The sequence below is a fragment of the Garra rufa genome, chromosome 21 (genome assembly GCF_049309525.1).
Source record: "Garra rufa chromosome 21, GarRuf1.0, whole genome shotgun sequence".
NCBI lineage: Eukaryota > Metazoa > Chordata > Actinopteri > Cypriniformes > Cyprinidae > Garra > Garra rufa.
Genome location: NC_133381.1, coordinates 36,480,059 through 36,502,189, shown reverse-complemented (window position 1 = coordinate 36,502,189; position 22,131 = coordinate 36,480,059). Strand labels below are relative to the sequence as shown.

At 39.6% G+C, this 22,131-nt stretch overlaps 1 protein-coding gene across 3 annotated transcripts in view; it reads right to left on the bottom strand.

The window, feature by feature from the left end:
- The window catches only part of prox1a (prospero homeobox 1a), a 35,429-nt gene that overhangs the window by 1,557 nt on the left and 11,741 nt on the right, over positions 1 to 22,131 (bottom strand). For all 3 annotated transcript variants that reach the window (XM_073826928.1, XM_073826927.1, XM_073826929.1), the window contains exon 4: positions 18,524 to 18,718. In XM_073826928.1, the coding sequence (XP_073683029.1) occupies positions 18,524 to 18,718 (195 nt within the window). The remainder of the gene's footprint in view (positions 1 to 18,523; positions 18,719 to 22,131) is intronic.

The following is a 22,131-nucleotide window of genomic DNA, read 5'->3' as shown; positions in this document are numbered from 1 at the left end:
ACACATCCTCTCTGGCGCGAGGTTGTTGTTCGTGAGAGAGGGCCAAGACCGGGGGCGTACTGTAGACTGGCCCTGTGATCTCTTTAGCACCAGTGACAGTCCCTCTCCGCTAACACTATAGAGATGATTAGCCAGGCAAAGAACTAAGTCACCTCCCCTACAGCTAGACAAGACACTTCCCAGACATGGTGCTTACTGCCACACACGCTCACAAACACCCACACGCTCGAACACAGATGGGTAAGCAGGCACGCAGGCACACAGAAACAGACACAAAGGTTGCATATGAGGACATACTGTTGTTGTCATATTAAAAGTGTTACTACAGGCCACAGCGAACGCGCTAGCCTTTGAGGGATGCAGTAAGAATGCTTTAATGGATAGTTCACCTTCATGGTGTTCCAAATCTGTATGACATTATCTTCTTTGGAACTTGAAAGATATTTAGGGATGTGCACAAATCTGAATATCGCGTTCGGAAAGGAAATGACGTGTACTACAGAAGAGGGTTGCCATTTTTTCACAACAAAACCCGCCCAGTTACTACTCAAAACTAGCCAGTAAAAATTGTGTTCCGGAGGGTAAAACACACATTTTTTTTTGGCAGTGGTTACCCTAGTAAAATTAGCATTCCAGGAACTAAATATTACATTTTTGGGGGTGATTCAACCCGCAGGCATGAAAAACAACCCGCTACAACAGTGGTAAAGTAGCTCAATTCTGTGGGAAAACTGCCCACTTGGCAACACTGCTACAGAATAAATATATTTCAATGCTTTCTCTAGCAATTATATCGTCGGGTAGTTATAGTGTATATAAATTGCGGGCATCAGAGAGCTGGTAATAATATGAATATTGTTTTCGGCTTAAGAGATTAAGTCGGCGACATTGACTCGTCGTCACTGACTCCGGAGTAGTGCCTGTATGCATGTTTCATACGGATTCTGAGAATATTTGTTTTCCATTTGAATGGATTCATTTGAAAGTAGACATTTCATTCTTTAAATATTTTTCATGCCTGTAAGGCAAGTATACACAGAGTTTCGCGCTCACAGAGACCGAAACAGCAGAAAGCGCATCCTGTTTGCTTTCATTATTTTACAAAAGCACAATGTTTTGTTGTTACTGTGTGCGCACACAAATACAGTAGATTCAAACATTACTAAATTCATTACTCTTATCTGTATGACCAAAAATGTCTGTAGAATGTGTTATTTGTTTAATTCATGCCTTACAGATTCACTATAAGTCAGTGTGGTCTAATGTTGTTTTGGACCCCATTAACTTTCATTCTAGGGTGTGGAAAGATCCAGAGCAGTTTTTCCTCCAAGGACCCCGAATCAATGTGCTCGCATCAAAGCTCATGACACCATCTAATATTCATCCTCCACTGCAAGGTTAAAGTTGCAGCCCTATAGTTGGTTTTATCAATGCAGCCCTCCCCTGTGGATCGGGATCAGCGCTTAGTTTGGCATCACTACTATCAATCAGACTCTGACTGCTCCTCAAAGGCCCTGCCAGGTGAGCAGTTGTCTGGACAAAGAATCTCATCCATGTGACCCACACCATCCCCAGCTCTCTTTTTTCCATTATGTGTTAAATATACTGTCATCAAAGGCATACCCTTGTCTGAAAGGCCTTGACTGGTGTGGAAGATGTTTCACTCTGCCGCCACAATCATAAGTGCTTGACTTTTGGTTGTGATGCAGTATTAAATTATAGCATGGCTATAAATACTGAACTTACAATGGCAGTTAAACTAGATGGTATGATTCACCGGAGTGTAGTTGATGGCTTGATTGGGTTTATATGCTGTAACGCCTCAGCCTACCTCCCTTTTAAGATGTGTTCCGGTGTAAATAGCTAAAAGTAGCTGCGTTGCTAACTGAATGGACCAACATAAGATCATAGCTTTTCTAGTAACAAGCTAGTGTTTTCAACAAGTAGCTCTGTGTCGAATAGCATTGGGAAGTCATTCATTTTGAATGATTCACTATTAGAACATTTGATTTGTTCGTTTCAATCACTTAATGGCTTTGGGAAATCTGACTCATTTTAGTGAGTTGGTTCACTCTGGCAATTTTAATAAACTTGATTCAACTGAATCATCATTCAATTTTGTTCTTGGAACCATTTCTTTCAAATAGCATTGTGATGGCTCATTTAGATGATTCATTTTAATGAACTGGTTCAAAAATGTTTCTTTAAATTACAAGTAGCTTAGCGCAGTTTCAAAGTATCACCGCAACACTGCCATGCCCGAACTCCGTCCGTCTCAAACGGGTGACATTTTTGTACAGTGGCGTACAGTAATTTCTCCCCTCCTCCACTCTTTCTCCTGGGGCAAGATCATAGGAAGGGAGGGGGAAGAGAAGAGAAGAGGAGATAAAAAAATCCTGCCCAAGTGCTTTTGGCCAGAGCTCTGTCTCCTTCTACTTCTCCCTCCCCGAGGGGCACAGCCTTCAGGGGTCATTTGTTTGATTATGCTGACTGTCCCCAGCCTCGGCAGTACACAATAAAGGCCTGACATAGCAGCCTGCTTGCCTTCTGTGTCCTGCAGATACTCATCACGAGTGTCAGGACATACCAAGGTTAGTGGTCACTGGGACGGCGCTCATAGGCGAAGGGCTTGCCAAACGCACTTGGCTGATGAATGAATGTCACATGGAATGGAGGGGGTGAGAAAGAAAAAGAGAAGAGAGGTGGGGGGGATTACAAAGGTTATAGATATCCAACCTCCCCAACACCCCAACTCACAACATACCCTCTCCCCTACTTTTTTTCACGCTTTTATAAGTCTTCCACCCCCTCAGACAATGGCCAGCAGCTTTCTGGAAAAAACAACGGAATAATTGCACACAGGAAGAAAGAAAAAAGTGATAAAGGTGCCTTTCTCAAATTTGTGTGGTCGCAGAAGGGAGTCTGTCGCTTTTGGATGCTAGCATAGTACCTTAAAGGCAAGTAGGTCTGTTTGGCGGCCATCTTGGTGATGCCTTCGGCTTGCTATATGAGCACATTTTTCGATTTGTCAAAATATTTAGATTAAACACTAAATTAATTGTGTTGATGATGTCAATGCAAGTCCTTCAGTAGAAAAGTAAAAACAGTGTAGCATAATGGCATAGATTTTTCAACAAGTTGTGGTGAAGTTTTACAAAATAGTATTAGGAGGTCTGATTCATTTAAGGGTGTGTTCACACTTGTCATGTTTGGTTCGATTAAAACGAACTCTGGTGTGATTGCTCTGTTAGTGTCGTTCATTTGAGTAAGTGTGAACGCTGCCATCCGAAACCTGGTTCTCTCCAAACAAGCGGACAGAGACCACTAAAAAGATGGGTCTTGGTCCACTTCCAAACAAACTCTGGTGTGGTTCAATTGAAATATGAACACGACACGGACCAAATACTTCTAAACAAACCATAAACAGGAAGTAATGAAACTTGATTTCATGAAGAGAACATGCTGTGTATTTAAAACAATAAGCAGAGGGCAAACATGGAGCAACAAGGAGGTAAAGTGCCTTTTATGAGCTCTTTGTGATGTGGTAAAAATAAAATCATATTCACGCAACAATTAGCATGCTTAGTACAGCAGACGGCATTAGGTGTGTTCGACCTAAAGCGGCGCTGAGCAGACCAATCAGTGAGTAGATACTTTGGTGTCATACACTCTCCGCGCCACTTTAAATCGAACGTAACTTTTCCTTTTGAGGTGTTCGGTGAGTTCCATCACAAAATATACCTCACTCAACCCAACCAAACAGGTTGTGAACATATCACTATGCCTTTAGATTCAGTATCTTTAGGTTTGCTGTCAAAAATGGCAGTGTGAACACTAAGCGGACCAGGTCTAAATGGATCATTTTCCTTTTTGGTCCAGACCAAATTTACCAAACGAACCGAACTACAAGTGTGAACACACCCTTAGTGAGTTGGTTTAATTGGATGATTCATTTTAATGAATTGATTAAAAAAGATTCATTGATTCATTTGAAGTTGGTTCATTTAAATGATTCACTTTAGTGACCTGGTTCAAAAAATGATTAACTGATTTCATTTAATCATGTCTCAGTTTCATGACCCTTTTTTCACGTCCTAAACTTGATTGGCTTTTAATTGGAAGGCAGGGCTCAGAAAGATCTTTAAAATTTCCGAAGCAGGTTTGCGCACCTGTTTAGTGCTAATGTGATGATTTTATACCTAATAGATTTGTCTTTATCCAATTGGCGAGAGAGATATGTTCACATCAAATCTGATTGCTTTGCTTAGCCGCTGACGCTTACGTAGGGTAAAGCCCAGGAGTGCTGCATTGCTAAGAATATTCCTGTGAGGAATTTCTCCAACTCATTTTTTTTTACCATAAAAGGGCAGTAAAATGCTGACTAGGGAAGAAGACAATGTCAAGGAGAAAAGGGTATTGGTATTTTGGATCCTCTTGACTGCTTGCCTTGGAAAGAGAGAGAGAGAGAGAGAGAGAGAGAGAGACAGAGGAAAAGAGAGAGAGAGAGAGAGAGGGAGAGGGAGAGTTATTCTTGTCACAAACCCTTTTGTCTGCATCTGCTGACTGCTTGCCCATAGCCAGCAGCATGCTTTAACTGTTTTGTCACCTCCTCGCCTCACACGGATCAGCTGTTGTTCTTTTGTTACGGCTATTGTGTAGGCTAAGCCTCTAAGGCCGCTCTGCTGTGCGGTAAACACAGCTGAATCGCACGGCAGACAATTCCACATCAATATTTCATATGCCCTCTTTAGGACTCCTGATTCAGTCAAGTTGAGAGGAAAAATACGTCGGGCACGGTTTAAATGGCCCACAGAGCCCTCGGAGAAAATTAATACTAATAAAGAAAACACTACGTGTGTCGGTGGCTGCCGTGTTTTGTGCACGCTGTCACGCTGCGTTTCGCTTCTTGGCTGTAGATGATGTGAAAGTGTGAAAAGCATAAGTGATTACTCAATTACTTCCAGCAGTTCCAAGTTCCGATTTTCTTTGCTATATGTCATAATACGTCATAATAATATACTAGTGTCCCTGAAATAACATTAATGGCTAAAGGAATATCCAAGTTAAGTTCAGCTGATAGCATTTGTGGATAGCATAATGTTGATGTTGAAAAATAATTCCTGAGGAGAAACATTACAATACTGACTGTTTAAATAGTATACACTTTTAAAAATAAAAATTCTAAAAGGGTGTTTGTGCAGTGATGCCATCGAAGAAGCATTTTTGGTTCCCCAAAGAACCTTTAAGTGAACAGTTCTTAAAAGAACCATTTTTTTTTAAATAATAAAGAACCTTTTCTGCATTTGAAGGGTTCCATGAATGTTTAAGGTTCTTTATGGAACAATCAATGCCAATAAAGAAGCTTTTTCTGTAAGAGTGTAGCCACAAAATGTAAACTTCATTGCCTTGTCAACTTCAAAACCCTAAACTGACAATTACACAAGTGACAAATGCACAAGGTTTAACAGAAATGCTTTTGTAAAATCACTAGCTTCGTATTTCTGCTTTTATACCTTTTAAAAATGTGTACTATTATAATTCCCTCATTGTAACCTTGATTTTTGCTTTTTTTTAAGAAAGGAGGGACAAATTATGCCACAAATTATGTCAATTAAGCTCGATTTGTATTGAAAAATCACTTTCGGGTGTATCATTACAAATAAGACTAGCTGGCCACTCGTTCCTGCCCCCCAGCTTGATCAGTTTTCTGGCAGCACTGCATCCTCAGCGCTGCTGTTGCCAAGGATGAGAGGACACAGAGACCGTCTTATGAAAAGAGGGATATTATATCGCCCCTCCACTGAGAAACACAAGACAAGAGGTGAAAGAGAGGGAGGGGGAGACATGTAGAGCAGTCATGATCAGCAGCCCCGGTACTTCAACCAGCATTCATTCACCCCACTGCGTGTGCACTTGGGCCCTCTATACAAACTGCCCCCGAATCGACTCTGTTTGTTGGGTAAATATTGATTGAGGAGAGACTTACCTCCTGATAACTGCCATACAAATCAAGGACTGCGTGGGGAGGGGAAGAAGGGCCGAGCGAGTGCGTGTGTGGGAAATGTCATAGACGAGTACCGCAGATGGAAGACTGAAGGTCTGTGAAACTTTTGTGTCTCAAAAGGCCACAGCGTGGGGAACTGAAAGCCCAGGCCCACTCTCTGTCCCTGCTAAGAGTTTCTTCTTGGGAAGAAAGTCCTGGTTTCCTCACCAGAGTTAATCATTAAAGGGGAAGAGTCTACTTTCCATTTCATTGCGGCTCCTGTTTGATATTGCCTCTGTTTGGAGCTGGTGTATCTCACTGCTTGTATTTGCTCAGGCCAAGCCGTCCAGTCAAAGGTGATAAATTCACCTGCTGGCCGGTAAGATTTCTCAGAGATTGTCTCACAAGTCGAAAACATTTCGTTTTAGTGCTAATGACAACCCAGGCTCATTGGAAATACGTGCCTCGATATGCATTACTAGACATTTCAAAGTCTAGTGGCGCTAAAACACACATTCAATATGTGATCATGGTTTTTAATACATTAGTACAAGCACATGTTTCTGTGTTTTTATTAAGCTGCTTGTGATACGTATTGCGGCTGTTCAGAATTCAAATACCCAACCCTAAACCTAAACCTAAACACGGTGCTTCACAGTGCCATAGTAGAACATTTTTTTAATTTAAATGGTTCCATAAAGAACCTTTAACCTTTGAAGTAAAAATGGTTCTTCTATGGCATCACTGTGAAGAACCTTTTAAAGCACCTTTACTTTTAAGAGTGTACACAGGTTCTTCACATCGATGCCATAGAAGAACCATTTTTGGTTCCACAAAGAACCATTCAGTCAAAGGTTCTTACCTTTTTATAATCTGAAGAATTATGAATATAGGTTCTTCAGCTGTTAAAGGTTCTTTATGAAACCATTTAGACAAAAAAGGTTCTTCTATGGCATCGTGAAACACCTTTATTTTTAAGAGTGTATACGGATTTGAGTTGTTTTGTCGAACCATAGTTTCAAGGGGCTCTTGTCGAAGCTCTTCATCACTCAAGTGCAAACCACAGAGCAAACCTTCTGAATTAAAAAACTCCTTCATATGAAGCTGTATATGTGACGACGACCATTAAAAGCATGTTTTCAAATTGCAGGATTGTTTTGTAGCCATACTATAATGTTCTACAAGTAACTGTGTGAAAATTAGGCTTTATTAATCAAAACTCTGTGTGAAAAGGAATAAAAGATGTCTTGAGTTTTACTGCCTCTATTGTTCATTTTAACTAGAAACGGCAATGATTCATATAGATCAGTTTTTGCGGAAATGTATATAGAGGCAATGTAGTTCCAATAAGCCTATGTTGGCTAATGATGCAGCATTATTATTAATGAAATTAAATCTAATCTAATGATGTAATAAAACTATTTAAATAACTTTTCTTTTACTAATTTACATTCTAAGGGCAGCCTGTCACTCACATTTCATACTTCATCATATACACCATTTCCCTATCTCAAACTTTAATCTGAGAAGTGAACACTTCCCTTTCACTACTGGTAAGGATCCTCAAAAAATGTAAAGTTGTATATATTTGTGTATGTATGTATGCATGTATGTGTGTGCGTGTGTGTGTGTATGTGTATATATACTTTTTAAAAGGCACATAACGCAGTACAAAAAAGACCTTTTAAAATAAATATAACTTCTAAATACCGCAGACTATTTCAGGAGGTTGAGTTTTTCCTTTTTTTTTTTTTTAGGAGATAATGGATTGACAGAGAGCAAACAAGTCTCAAGGCCAGGGGGCTGAAAGCATAAGAGTCCACCCCACTCGCCTCCCACCCACCCGTTCTCAGTTTCTCTCTATCACAGCTTGTCCGGGAGCTAGTCTGAACTTCAAAAGAACAACATCTCGTTGAACGCGAAACGTTAAACTGAACGCTGGACATTCGGCTCCAGCTAATCAATAGTGCATAGAAAGCAAAACCTTGCAGTTTGATAAACTCTTGGCTGGAGTGTCAATCAGGCAAACAGATTGCATGTTTCCCTGTCTGATAAAGATTCTTTCAAAACCCACTGTGATGCAACTGAGCTCCACAAACTGTCCCGACAACCTTGAAGCAGGCCTAGGTTCTCACTGCAAATGCTGGACAAACATGCGCATGCTGCTGCTGATTCTGCATTGGCCTTGATGAAAACTATTTTTCATACTTAAGAAAACTTTGAGCAAGCACCATATGCCCATTTCTCAAGGCACGCTGGCACGTAGCGAGTGTGTGTGCGTGAGTGGATATATTTGCGCTCACCTTTAAATAAGGTCATTCGCTGGTTAGTTTCTTTTTTTTTCTAGAGAAGACGAAGCATTATAAAACAAATTGTTCAGCCAAAAAAAAAAAAAAAGCAAGCAAAAAAAAAAAAAAAAAAAACTTGTTATTTACTCACTTTTTTTGGTGGAACACTAAAGGAGAAATGTATAAGAATAAGCTTGTTAGAAAAGTATCACAAACAAATCTTTTAGGACAGACCTTTTCAGTGTAAACTTGATTCAGGGCACAAAACTAAACGACTTATAATTTAGTTGTCAGATGCATTTCGAAGACTTGAAATACAGTGCAAAACCAGTCATAATGGTCCATTTTTTGGCCATAGGGTTGGGATGGGGGGGGGGGGGGGTTAACTGTGTGAGTTTTTATTTTTGTTTCTATTCTGTGTTTCATGTATATCTTGTGTTGTATGTCTCTGAAGATACACAATAAAAAACATTTGATCAAAAAAAAAAAATGGTCCATTTTTTGCAAGCTGATTAAATAAGCTCTTCATTAAGGTATGATGTATATTTAGTTAGGATAGGGCAATATTTGGCGAGATACAACTATTTGAAAATCTGGAATCTGAGGGTGAAAAAAACCCTAAATATTAAGAAAATCGACTTTGAAGTTGTCCAAATGAAGTTCTTAGCTATGCATATTGCTAATCAAAAATTAAGTTTTAAAATATTTATGGTCGGAAATTTACAAAATATCTTCATGAAACATGATCTTTACTTAATATCCTAATGATTTTTGGCATAAAAGAAAAATCGATAATTTTGACCCATACATTGTGTTTTTGGCCATTGCAACAAATATACCCATGCCACTTAAGACTTTTTTGAAGAAGAAATTTTTGTAGTCAGTGGTCACATACATTTTTTAAACTTCAATGCAATGCGATTTCATTGGAAAAAGAAGGAACAGTAAATCTATCGATTTGCATTGCTTCGGAACAAGAGTGAGTAATAATGAGTTTGGTCGAACTATTCCTTTAATAAAGAACGTTTATTATGCTAAATCTGATTCGCCATATGAGCACGATGTCCTTTCACCCTTCTATATCATTGCGTTTACTAAAGCAAACAATGCCACAATGACATGTGCACTTCAAATTCAGGGGCACTAGGTCTCTGACCTAGAGGAGGGTCTGGGTTCAAACCTGCTTGGGCTAAAGGTTATGAAGTCATTTGTCTCAAATTGCAGTTGAACCCCGTGAAAGAAGAGAGTGTTTGAGGGAGGGAAAGAGAGAAAGAGGGACATCTGGAGGAGAAGGAGGGGGGAGAGGGAGGACAGAATGGCCTAAGGACTGGAGCAGGCAGGAGGAGGAGAAAGGCAGCTTGGAGTTGGGTCTTTCTTGTCTGGCTGAAGAAAGGATCTGGCACCGAGACTAATGAAGAGAAGAGGGAGGGAGACAGAGACGGGGCGGTTGGGTGGGAGATGTGCCAGGGTTTGGAGAAAGCCGTGCACGAGTGCTACAGATGTGTTTGAACCCCCTGGAGCAAAATAATGACATAATCACCAGTGGTGTCACTGAGCAGACTGCACACAAGGTGACATGGGAGAACGCGGAAGGAGTCTGGGCTGAAAAAAAGGAGACCCGTCTAGTTCGTGCAAGAACTTTCCATCAAAAGCTATTTGTAGGGAGTCATAAAGACTAGCGCTGGGACTGGCAGGTGTTTTTCAGTTTGGGCCACTCCAGGAACTTATCTGTAGGAGGAAGGAGTTCCAGCGAGCTTGCAGGCTCTTTTGAAACTACTTAACGCCCTGTTTATGTTCTGTCACAGGTCTCTTCATGACAACAGAATTCCAGCCCATGGCAGGCAGCACTTAACGCTGAGAGGCAATTAAAGGAAGTGGATATTCAGCGTCACAATGTCACACTTTAGGACAGGAAGCATGTGATGCTTGTTGGTGGGACACGGTCAAGTTCATCCCGTGTTCTTAATCCGAAAAAAGACATCAGACGGTATTTTTATATACTGTGAAAATCTTTCTCATTATCGGCATTTTGTCTCGTTCTCCAGTAAAGAAAAATTTCGGAACATCCTTAAAACACAATTTAATTGAAGCAAAGTTGTCTTAAAAGAACATATATCTGACCCTGGACCACAAAACCAGTCTATATTTGTAGCAATAGCCAAAAATACATTGTATGGGTCAAAATTATTGATTTTTCTTCTATGGCAAAAATCATTAGGGTATTAAGTAAAAATTATGTTCCATGAAAATATTTAGTAAATTTCCTATTGTAAATATATCAAAACTCTTTGGAACTTCATTTGGACAACTTTAAAGCCAATTTTCTCAATATTTTGATTTTTTTGCATCCTCAGATTCCAGATTTTCAAATAGTTGTATCTCGGTTAAATATTGCTCTATCCTAACAAACCATACATCAATGAAAATTTATTCAATTTCAAAAAATTGACCCTTATGTGTCACATATTAAATAAATTATCATTATACATGTTACATGTACTTACTATTATAATACCAATAAATTATGCATAATTACATGCAAGTAACCCTAACCATATGTGACCCTGGGCCACAAAATCAGTCTTACGAACTTCATTTGAACAACTTTAAAGGCGATTTTCTTAATATTTATATATATTTTTTGCACCCTCAGATTCTACTTTTTCAAATAGTTGTATCTCAGACAAATATTCTCCTATCCTAACCAACCACACCATCAATATATTCAGCTTTCAGATGATGTATAAATCTCAATTTCGAAAAATTGACCCTTATGACTGGTTTTGTGGTCCAGGGTCATATATAGTAAGTACATGCAGTTAATTAATATTACTCAGTCCTTAAATGTATTATTGTAACAAGTACACCTTAAAATAAAGTGTAACCAAAAACCAAATTTGAGCCAATTCTTAGCAATGCATATTACTAATCAAAAATTAAGATATATTTGATATATTTACAGTAGGAAATTTACAAAATATCTGAACATGATCTTTACTTAATATCCTAATGTTTTTTGGCATAAAAGAAAAATCTTAATTTTGACCCATGCAATGTATTTTTGGCTATTGCTACAAATACACTTGTGCTACTTAAGACTGGTTTTGTGGTCAAGGGTCACAAATTAAAAAAAATACCTGCATGCATATTAATTCCTGTAATTACATTTATTATTACAGACATTATTGTTGACCCATCCCTTACATCTTAACCCACCCTTAAATTCCACCTCAATAGCAGCTAAAGTCTTCTGCAATACAATAAGTACACACTTAGTTAAGGCCACCTAATATAAAGTAGGACAGCTATTTTAATATTTTTCCTGGAAAACAAGATAAAGATATTCAAATTATTATTGTTGTGCACAAGATGTTCTTGAGCAGGATATGCAGTCAATAAATTCTTAAAGTAGTTAAATGAAACACTCATATTAGATTTACAGCATGAGGGGAAAAGCAAAGTTGAACAGTATGTACTACATCCATGATTTATTCTGTATGTGCCAGTGTGTGTGTGTGTGTGTGTGTGTGTGTCTGTGTGGTGGTTTTCTTTGGCTGGTGCTAAAGACTGCAGGGCTTGGTCCCTCTGTGCAACTTAGTGACCATTAATAAGTCATTTTGTCTGGAAAAAAAACATTGCCTGAAAGCATCACACACTCTTATCTAATTTCTGTTTCTGTTTCTCTGAGTAATATACAATATAGAGTGCCTACAGCAGTTTGGCTTTAAGTCCCTCTAAACTGCCATCACCAGACAGTTAGGCTGAAAAAAAAAAACTCTTTGTGTTTGGTAAGCGAAGCAGTTTAAAGTAGGTGTGCTTTCGTTGCACCTTCCCTTATGAATTATTAAATTACATCTCCTTGTTGGTGTTGCTATTTGCGCTAGTAACGAACAAAAGATAAGTCTTTAATACAGATTTGATGGCAGCGATTACACCGTCCCTTGGTAAGTACAGTCAAGGCCATTGGATGTAATGTGCTGTACTGTAGCGTTCTCCAGGTCACCTCCACTAATGATTAACCAACACGCTGAGGAAGTTCAGTTCCCACAAGAGCCGCATGAGAAGAAATCACGAGTGAGCTCATCGACAGAGATACGGGAACGGATATTCCCTTAAATGGCAGGTGAAAGAAAAAAACTATTTTTGTCAAACCTGAATCCTGTGAAACTCACTATCTGGCAGTCTAATTTTAAAATATTGCCTTAAGTGCATTCAATAAAGACATAAAGAGTGTAAGGGTTATTCTATCAGCGGCCGCAACGGGAACAGAACCCAAGTGTCGTCCTATAACTAGATTACTGGAGCTCCTCTGACGTGAAGCGTGGTAATAACTAAGCTAATATGATGGGAGTTTGTTTTCATAGAGCTCTATTACGTTCGGCTGGGGACGTACAGTGTGACGGGGAGCCACGAAGCGTGACATTTATGGCAAAGCGGTAGTGAAAAAAAGAGGAAATGCATTATAGTCTTCTGCCCGTCAGCTCTCCAGTGATGAATTGATTCAACACTGAGCATAAGAGCCTGTTAGTGGCATACGGCTAAACTAATTGTACTTGATTTGATTGGCATAGAATTTGTATTATAAGTAATATGTTTTTTGTAATTATAAATTTCTCTTTTAATTCAGTTTTATCCTGTAATTATAAGTGTCAGTCCATCAGACAGTATGATCTAATTAGACAGAGGAAGATGATTGTGACCCAAGAGCCCTTGAAGACAATAGTCTGCATCATCTGACCACAGTGACTCTTGATATCACATGACGGGATAAGGGTTTACCACAGAACACTTATTGTGAGGGGTGCCATCCCAGCTGCGTGTGCGCTTGCCACACAATGGGGCACCAAGTCCGGCTTTGTCTTCAGTTTCATTCAAGCAGATATTTTATACACTTTTGCTGCATACTGGATGCAGGTTAAATATCACAACAAGAATTTTGTTGCACATTTTTTGTCTTTCTTTTTTTAGTCGAAAATACATTTTTGAGAAAAATATTCAGAGATTTTTCGTTATATAATGGACTTCAATGGAGATCAGCGGGTTGAAGGTCCAAAATTGCCATTTCAGGGCTTCAAAAGGCTCTACATGAGCCAAGGAATAAGGGTCTTATCTAGCAAAACGATCTGTCATTTTATATATATATATATAAAAAAAAATGCATACCTCTATATATATATATATATATATATATATATATATATATATATATATATATGTTTTAACCACATTACGTATTCGTGTTGGAAATGTCACACGTGACGTAGGTGGAAGTACAGACTCTTGTGTTTACAAAGCGAACGTGCAAAGAAAGTCAAATGGCATTTATAATAAAATGCAAAATGCAATTGTAACCTTAAAAATCTATTTCTACTTTTAACCCCCAAAAAGTTTTGCTGGTATAAATTAATGTGTTTAGGTTGATTCAATGATGTTAAATAATAAGTTTCACTTCAATAAAACCAAACTTTAAACTTTAAACTTAAAACCAAACTTTCTAATAAAAACTTTAATTTCATGTTACCATTTTTTAAGTAGCATTTATAGTGGACTTTAATGGGGATCAGAGTGTTGAAGATCCAAATTGCAGCTTCAAAGGGCTCTACATGACCCCAGCCGAGGAATAAGGGTCTTATCTAGCGAAACGATCGGTTATTTTCTAAAAAATAAAAAAAATGTATATCCTTTTAAACCACAAATATATACTTTTTTGGCACATTATGTAATCATGTTGGAAAGGTGACGTAGGCGGAAGTACCGACCCAGTGTTTAAGTCAAATGCCCTTTACAAAAAAAAGTTTTTCAAACTGAAATCTTTTTGAACCGAAGTACACATACGAAGAACTAACTGTGTGACCTTGCCAACATGATTCTGTAATGCAGAAATGCTTAGAAAACAGCAGATCGTTTTGCCAGCCAAAACCCTTATTCCTCAGCTGGGATCCCTTTAAAGCTGCATTGAAACTGCAATTTGGACCTTCATCCTGCTAACCCTTTATTAAAGTCTATATAGTCAATATGGAGAAAAATCCTTGAATGTTTTCCTCAATTTCTTTTCAACTAATGAAAGAAAGACATCTTGGAAGACATGGGGGTGAGTAAATAATCAGGAAATTTTCATTCAGGATTGAACTAATTCTTTAAATAGCATTATATGTGTGTGTTTGAGGTAAATTGTTTTTTTTTTTAAGTTGCAGGAAAAACTTAGTACGCAGTAAGCCATTCGTAGGTTGATTTCCTCGGAAAGTGTAAACACAGTGGCTCTGTGATGCTTTTAAAACATTACTTTGTTTGCTTGAGCATCCCGACCTGCCTGACAACAGCAACATTGGCTCAACCAATGGCGTGAGTTGGTAAGGACCAATGACAGAAGGGGGAGTGTTCAAGGAAACCTGTTTGAAAACAGTCATTATTTTGTGCAGTTAACGCTAATGGCAAGTAATCCTAAACACTTTGTTTTTCCCCAGAAAGAAAATGTTGAAGATTTTAAGGGGTTAACTGTAAGATTAAGCTAAACCGTCCCTAATGCATCGTCCATTTAAACGTCCACCGCTATCTCATAGCACTGTCCGTAGCTTTTGAGTGGCGTTATAATGGGAGGGTGAGGTGAGCTGGCAGACCACACTGCAGGTCAGTGTGAGGTCAGAGAGGAAGAAGTGAAACCAGAGCCCGATCCTAAGATGTGCTAGTGTAGCGTGGCACAAGCTAGCAGCTCAAAGATAAACAACAGTAAACTAGCCCTCTGTGGGGGAGCTGTGTGTGGACTTGGGAGGCCAGGACCTCCTGGCAGTCACGATGGCAGCTCTCTACGCTCTTATTGATAACCTTCTTTTCTCATGAGGCAGGGGAGATAATACACTCCTGGAACAAGGGTAAAGGGAGATGAATGTTAGACAATAGACGGTCGCAGTAAAGGGACCATCCGCGCAGTCTTTGAACTTTTCCCTGTCTCCAAAGGACAATTAATAATGAAGGCCTTTGGGGTAGGTCACACCAGGCATGGACAAGAGGAGACGAGAGAAGAAACAAAAGGGAAGAGAAACCTGGAGAAGAGGGGGACGTGTTGGATGTTGGATAATTGATCTTTTTCGAGGGGGGAAAGAGTGTTGCTGGTCAGAGCATCTTGGATTGCATCATTTACATTATGTGCTTTTCTTGTCGACATTTTAATCTTAAGTGTGCATTTTTAAAAAATATAATTCAACCTCAATATGAAATTTTAGGTGAGTTAACTTTTTTGTTTATGAAAGGCTTTGTTTGCGATAGCACGTACTGTGGGCGGGGCTATCTGTTTGATATTCTGACCAATGGCAGACGAGGGAGAGTTTGTTAATTAAAGCCATTAATTTTGCAGTTCCGTTTGTTGACGCTAGCGGCGCAGAAATTACACACTTCACCTTTAAGTATTCCCTCAACTATAACGGTATCTTTTTAACCTTGAAATTTCACCGCACAAACAAAACTAATATGTGAGTGGGAAACAAACAAAGTCTCCAAGTTTCATTCACTCAGTGTGATAATAGCCACGGACACCTGATAGCCTGAAGATACCAAGACGAGAACTCTTGAAGTCAAAGGAGGTCTGTGTGAGTGTGCTGTGGGTATATGGCCACCAACACTTTTTCAAAAAGGCTCAGAGATCACAGGGACCAAAGAAAGAGAGCGAGAGACTAAGCCTCCTCTATGCTCTCCTCAGCCGGTTCATGGGAGGAGGGTACAAGGACTGAAGACAAGGCGGGTCTGGGGCAAGTTGGGGGGGAGGACACTCAGGGGGTTTTGACAGAAGAGCCTTGAACTATTTTGTGGCCGAAAGATGAGACCTTCCCAGAGCTGTCATAAAAATGTCTCCTTATCCCAGCGGAGCCCGTGGACCCCACCCCTCTTAGAACTCTTCAATGGTGCCTGTGATGTGATACAGTAAGTGTGAAGACGGCTCCTGAGAACCAGATGCCACAATTACAGGGCCAGGAAACGCCACTTTGGCTAACAATGCGTAACTGTACTGCAAGATTTAACAGGTGTTCACTTTCTTTATACGATTAAATGCTCTGTAACTTGTTTTTGACATTTTAAAGGATTTGATCGGCAAACGTTTGTTTTCAGAGAACCACAAAAAAGCAGTTTTGAAGAATGTTTATGCAGCTCTTTTCCATATAAGGCCAGTCAAGCACCATAAAACACCATAAAAGTGGTCCAGTTCTTCAGGAGCCGTACAATAGCCTTATATTAGAAATTAGGCACTGTGGTTAATAACAATGCAAATTCAGTTTATTCGTGGATGACTTTTATGCTTCTTTTTGTGAATGCATTCTAGTTGAAAAGAGCTGCTTAAAGATTCTTCAAAAATGCTGCTTTTGGGATCCATGGAATAAAACAAATAACAGTACGCAGGTTTAAAAGGACATGGGGAGTGCAAATAGTGACCAAATTTTCATGTTCAAGTGAACTCCTCCTTTAATAAAATATCATTCTAATGTGTTCATTTAGCTATGCAGGATAAACAAATGATGTTCACAGACAACAGTTAAGCAGGCCTGTTAGGCTTGATCATATCTGCTCTGTACATAGAGAAACCCCTTCAGCTAAGAGATAACACTTGCCACATTGCTGGCGGCTCTGTTTGGGAGAAAAGACGAGAAAGGGGGTTTCTCTTGTCTTTTTTTTTTTTTTTGGGAGCCTTTCAGGGTCCGGACATCATAAGCTGTGTCTATGCAAATGTCCTTGATTGTGTTCATTTGTGCCATTGTCCAGCTAAGACAAACAGAGCAGTAATTAGGAGAGAAACGACGGCGTATCGAGACAGCGCGATGGAGGAGGAGCCGAATGAAGGATAAACAACTTGAAAGAAAACAGCAAGCTTGGTGAGCACAACACAAGTGCATTGAAGGCAATTAATGAAGCTCCTTTAATTACGGCCTTTGCTCATTCCACCATGAGGAATGTGACAATTATGTCATTAAAAAGTTTGTAATGGGAAAGTGAGGGGTGAGTACGTTCGAAGAGGATGAAAGACACGAGGCAGCGAAAGGAAGTGCAATGAAAGAGAGGGAGAGAGAAATGACAGGGCCCAACTACAAAAAAGAAAGTCTCAAAGGAGGAGGAAGCACATTACTGGTGCACATTGACAGACTAGATTAACATCAAACGATCAGCACAACAGAGGGTATATTCATTCAGGAGGAGCTAGCAAGGTGGAACTTTGATGATGCTAAATTTGGCAGAAAGAGCGACTTGCTGAATCGGCGAGGGTTCCAGTTTCATGCCTCGCAGTCTGACAGGTGGAGAAGAGAAAATTTAGTACAAAAAAGCCTCAGCATGAAGTGTCCCTTTGCACCGCTAAAGGTTGTGTGACCTCGCTCTGCGGCACGGACTTGCTGTGGGATGTCGTCGCACGCCAGGCGAGCCGGCCCGGTAGGAAAAAAGGAACAGACTAGGGCGCTGAAATTTGCATCAAAGATCGAGTTTTCCTTGCATGGAAAATGAGCATTTGGGAAAGTCTTTCAGGCCGTCCTGCTTGTACACCTGTGCAGCCTTTGTGGCTCTTGATATGCAAAACAATCTCTCCCTCGGTTCGACTTCTCTACCAACAACAGTCTTATTCATGGTGCCCTGCACTTTCTTCCACAGCCATGCAAATCTTGCATTTATATATGAAAATAGGGATCGTGTCCCTAAATATCTTCCTGCTCGCGGAAGGTGTGGCGCGCCGCGTACCTGCAATCACAATAAACCTTGGCTTTGACCTGATCTAAATGAAAGGGAGGGGGACGGGGGCAGATTTTTGCTAATAGTCAGCTAAATGATGATGATGTTGTAAGGATAGTGTTTGAATGACCAGAATCCCAGTGGGCAGATATTGATAGTGAGCTGAGCGGTAAATGTGAGCTCTGCAAATTGTATTTGACAAGGACACTTGGGCCTGAAGCATTGCTCCCTGTTTGCCTCATCAAACAGACAGATGCATGACTGTGTTTCGGCCAAAAAAAAGAGAAAAAATTCTTGTTCACTTTACCCCAGGAGTACGGCGAGCGGGGGGGGAGCGTGGAGGTGGGGCTTATGGGATGTGAACAGCTTGCCATTCATTGTCTAATCATATAAAGAGATCATTTAGCTGTATTAATTTTAAAGCTTTCAACTGCGCAAACATTAACGGAAAGGATTCAAAGTAATACCTTATGCGTCGCTGCGTGAATCTCACCTCGCACTTTGAGGTGAAAGCGGTAGTGTGAAACCCAGGAAACGGACGAACGCTCACCTCAAAATCGTTGGCCTTGTTGTAGTGCATGTTGAGAGCGCGGAAAAGCTCACAGTCCCGGCTCACGCTCAGCTCGTCTGTGCCTGTCACGCCGTCGTTGATGGCCTGCCGAGCGAATTTCTCCATCTGGATGTAGTAGAACTCGCGGAAGTTACTGAACCACTTGATCAGCTGAGATGTGATGCAGCGGTTGAACTTTGAGAGAGAAAGGGGGAAAATAGAAACAGTTATTTAATGTTGTTGCTGTAGGTTTAACACAGAGAAATGCATTTTTTTACACATTTATTAATTTTTTTAAAGGATCTTTGTAATTGTTTACCCTCATACACAAGCTATGAAAGTTGTCACAAGAAAATTGCATTCAGGTAATATTCAATAGCCAAAAAATACATTGTATGGGTTTATATTTTTCTTTTAGATCATGTTCCATGAAGATATTGTGTAAATTTTCTATCGTAAATATATCAAAACTTAGTTTTTGATTAGTAATATGCATTGCGAAAAACTTCATTTGGACAACTTTAAAGGTGATTTTCTCAATATTTAGATTCCAGATTATCAAATAGTTAAATCTTGGCCAAATATTTTCCTATCCTATCCAAACCATACATCAATGAAAAGTTTTACTTATTCAGCTTTCAGATGATGTATACATCTCAATTTCCAAAAATTGACCCTTATGACTGGTTTTGTTCTTCCAAGGTCACATATATATTCTCTTTTTTAACAGTTTTTTTTGTTTGTTTCAGAAAAATATATTTTTCTTTTTTCTAGAAAAACTTTCCCACTGTTTCAATCTTTAGTCTGTTTTTACTGGAAACTAAAAATCAGGTGTGACTAACCTCTAATCTGGTTAGCCAGTGAGACCCTTAAATGTCAGGACAACAGATAAGACATTTGTTTCTACAAACGTGTTTACTTCACATTGTCCTTGAGGATGATGGGTAAGCAAACAAACCCGTAGCTGAGACAGATTGGTCAGGGGGTGTTTTTTTCCCCCCCTTCAACAAGGCTTACACGGTCGGTGCGGATATTTGCCGTTGTGCACAAATGCAAACAGTTCAGGGTTGAGTAGATGAAATTATAATTGTGTCAATAGCCCGTAATGCAGTAACGGCAAATTTACATATCAAGTAGCAGAGTTCATTCTGACATGCTTCAGGTTTTTTTTTTTTCCCACATTAATAATCGAGTGAAGTAAGTGATCAAGTAAAGGGTGAAATTGAGTGAAGAAATCTAAATTACATAAAGTACAGCTTGGCAGCTCAATGCTGGCCTTCGTACGCCATTCTATATTTGGAGCGCCTGATCCTAGACCAGTAAATACACAGTACTCTGTTTGCCCTGTGTACTTGCCCCATGACCTCAGCAAATGACCTGTGCGACAGCCTTTGGTGCTTTCTGTGTGTGCGCAACTACGTGTGTACGTTCACGTGTGTGTGTGCGCGCAGAAGCTACGGCTGCCAAGAGTGTGAATGTACAGGACAGCTGAGTTGAATGTAGCCAAGTTAAAAGCTATAAATCCGGCGGGCTTTCTGTTGGCTGCTCTGACATGCAGCCTCCTGCCTTTTGTCATTACGGGTGTTCATCAAGCCTTCATTGCCTTTGCCTCCCCTTCCATACCCTCAAAGAGCATTAATCAAAAATCAACCGTGAGTACTTATCTATCTGTGGCCATGAGAACATGCAGGCCTCTGTTTAGATGACAGCTGAGGAGAGAGAGATCGAGCATGAGGAGAAAAAAAAAGAGGAAGGACAAGGAACAAAGAAGGGGGGAGGGAGGTCGTGTTTTCAGAGGGTAGATGTAATTACCGTGTAGAAACTTGTCTCTGTGCTTGCAAATTTAAGATAATGACGCCAATGAGAAATCATAGCGGGGAATCTGAGTCGGAGAAAGAGTCAGAAGCCACGACGGGCTGATAGGTTTCCCCAAAAGGCCAGCCGAGAGCATAATTACCACGCCACCGCGAGAGTTCTTCGGCCATAATTCAGGAGAAAATGATTAAGTCGTCATCCCGAGGCATCAGTCTGCAGAAGTTCAAACATGTACTTAACCTATCCAGGAATTATACATTTGGCCTGTGTGTCGCCTCTGCCTTCTTTCAGCCTAACAGCGAGCGAGAACAGGGGTTGAAAAGAAAGAAAGAAAAAAAAAAAGAACAACCAAAGAAGCAAGGCTATCTGATCTCTCGCTTACCCCCGTTTCAATAGACGTTAAACCTATTAGGATCTACTGAACTCGAGGGGCTTCTTTTTTTTCTCTGCTTTATCTGCGGAGCGAAATGCACTGTCCAAATTTCCAGACACTGAGATAAGGACCCCCGGCCCCCGTGACGACTTACTCCAGCCCCTCAGCACCCCCTTAATTCTTTTAGAATAAGAAACAAAACATTACAAAATGATAGCAGACTGCTCACTGGGGAATGAAAATTGCTTTGACATGGAGATTAGGCTCTTCTATTGTCATAAGACATTGTCTCATATGAGTGGGGCTTGCAGAAGAGACGGATAAAAGGCGAGAGAGGGGGGAATTTTTTTTCTAGAATGGCTAGTGGATGACATAATGGAGAGCACAGAAAAGTAAGTCCGCATGACATCGTTTGGCAGCGCTGTATAAAGGGAGATTTAAAAAGTATTGTTGCCGAATAGAAATACCAGAGATTCGGGGGACAATGGAGCCGCGTTGCTGGAACGTGACAACTCAGCAATTAAGGATCATGTCATCTGCTTGTCAAACAAAAATAACCAGTCGAGCTCTCTCAGCTCTCAGCCACCCCATGGAACAAAACACTAAATGATACGTCGGAGCACAAAAACACACTTGCGAACACTCATTTGTCTTGGTGGGATAGTGGGAGAGAAAGTGAGATGGGTTGGTTTTTTGCATTCTGCGTCAAGCTCTTAAATTCACAAGTAACTTTTTAAAAGGTTTTTAAAGTGTTGACGTTGTAATTTCATGCACCTATATTTTTTTTTGTCGGGAGCACTAGTGAAAGCCCTCACTCACTTGGTGTCTAAACAATTTTAATAAGAATATTTATTTATTTTTGATTTATTTAACAGTGCAAAATGCATTTTTATGAAGCTGCATTGAAACTATAAACTATTAATGAAATTATTTAATTATTATTAATGAAATTATTATTGATATTACTATTATTATAAACAAATTAATTGTAAAAAATATTTACTTTTTTATGAATTAGAATTTCAAGTAATATAAGCTAATATACAGTCAAAACAAAATTTATTTAGGCACCTTCAACATTTCTCACATTATCACAGTTTATTTTCTATAGTTTAGAAAATGGTAATAAAATATGACAAGAACTCAGGAGTTAAACTGTGTCAGAACAAATTCATCTTGACAATGTCAGATAACTTTGATATGTTATAAAACATGGTCAGGTCAAAGTGTCAAATCAAATTTATTGGCCCCAAATTTGTATAAATTTTACTTGTAGTCCATTGTATGAAGAATTTTAGGGTATAATATGTCACAGTTTACTTTATTTTGCTATCCTCACTTACATAAATGAAATGTAGTCTCATGCACCCACTAGTAAAAATAAAATAGTAAAATATTAAAAATTATATCTGGTGTCTGA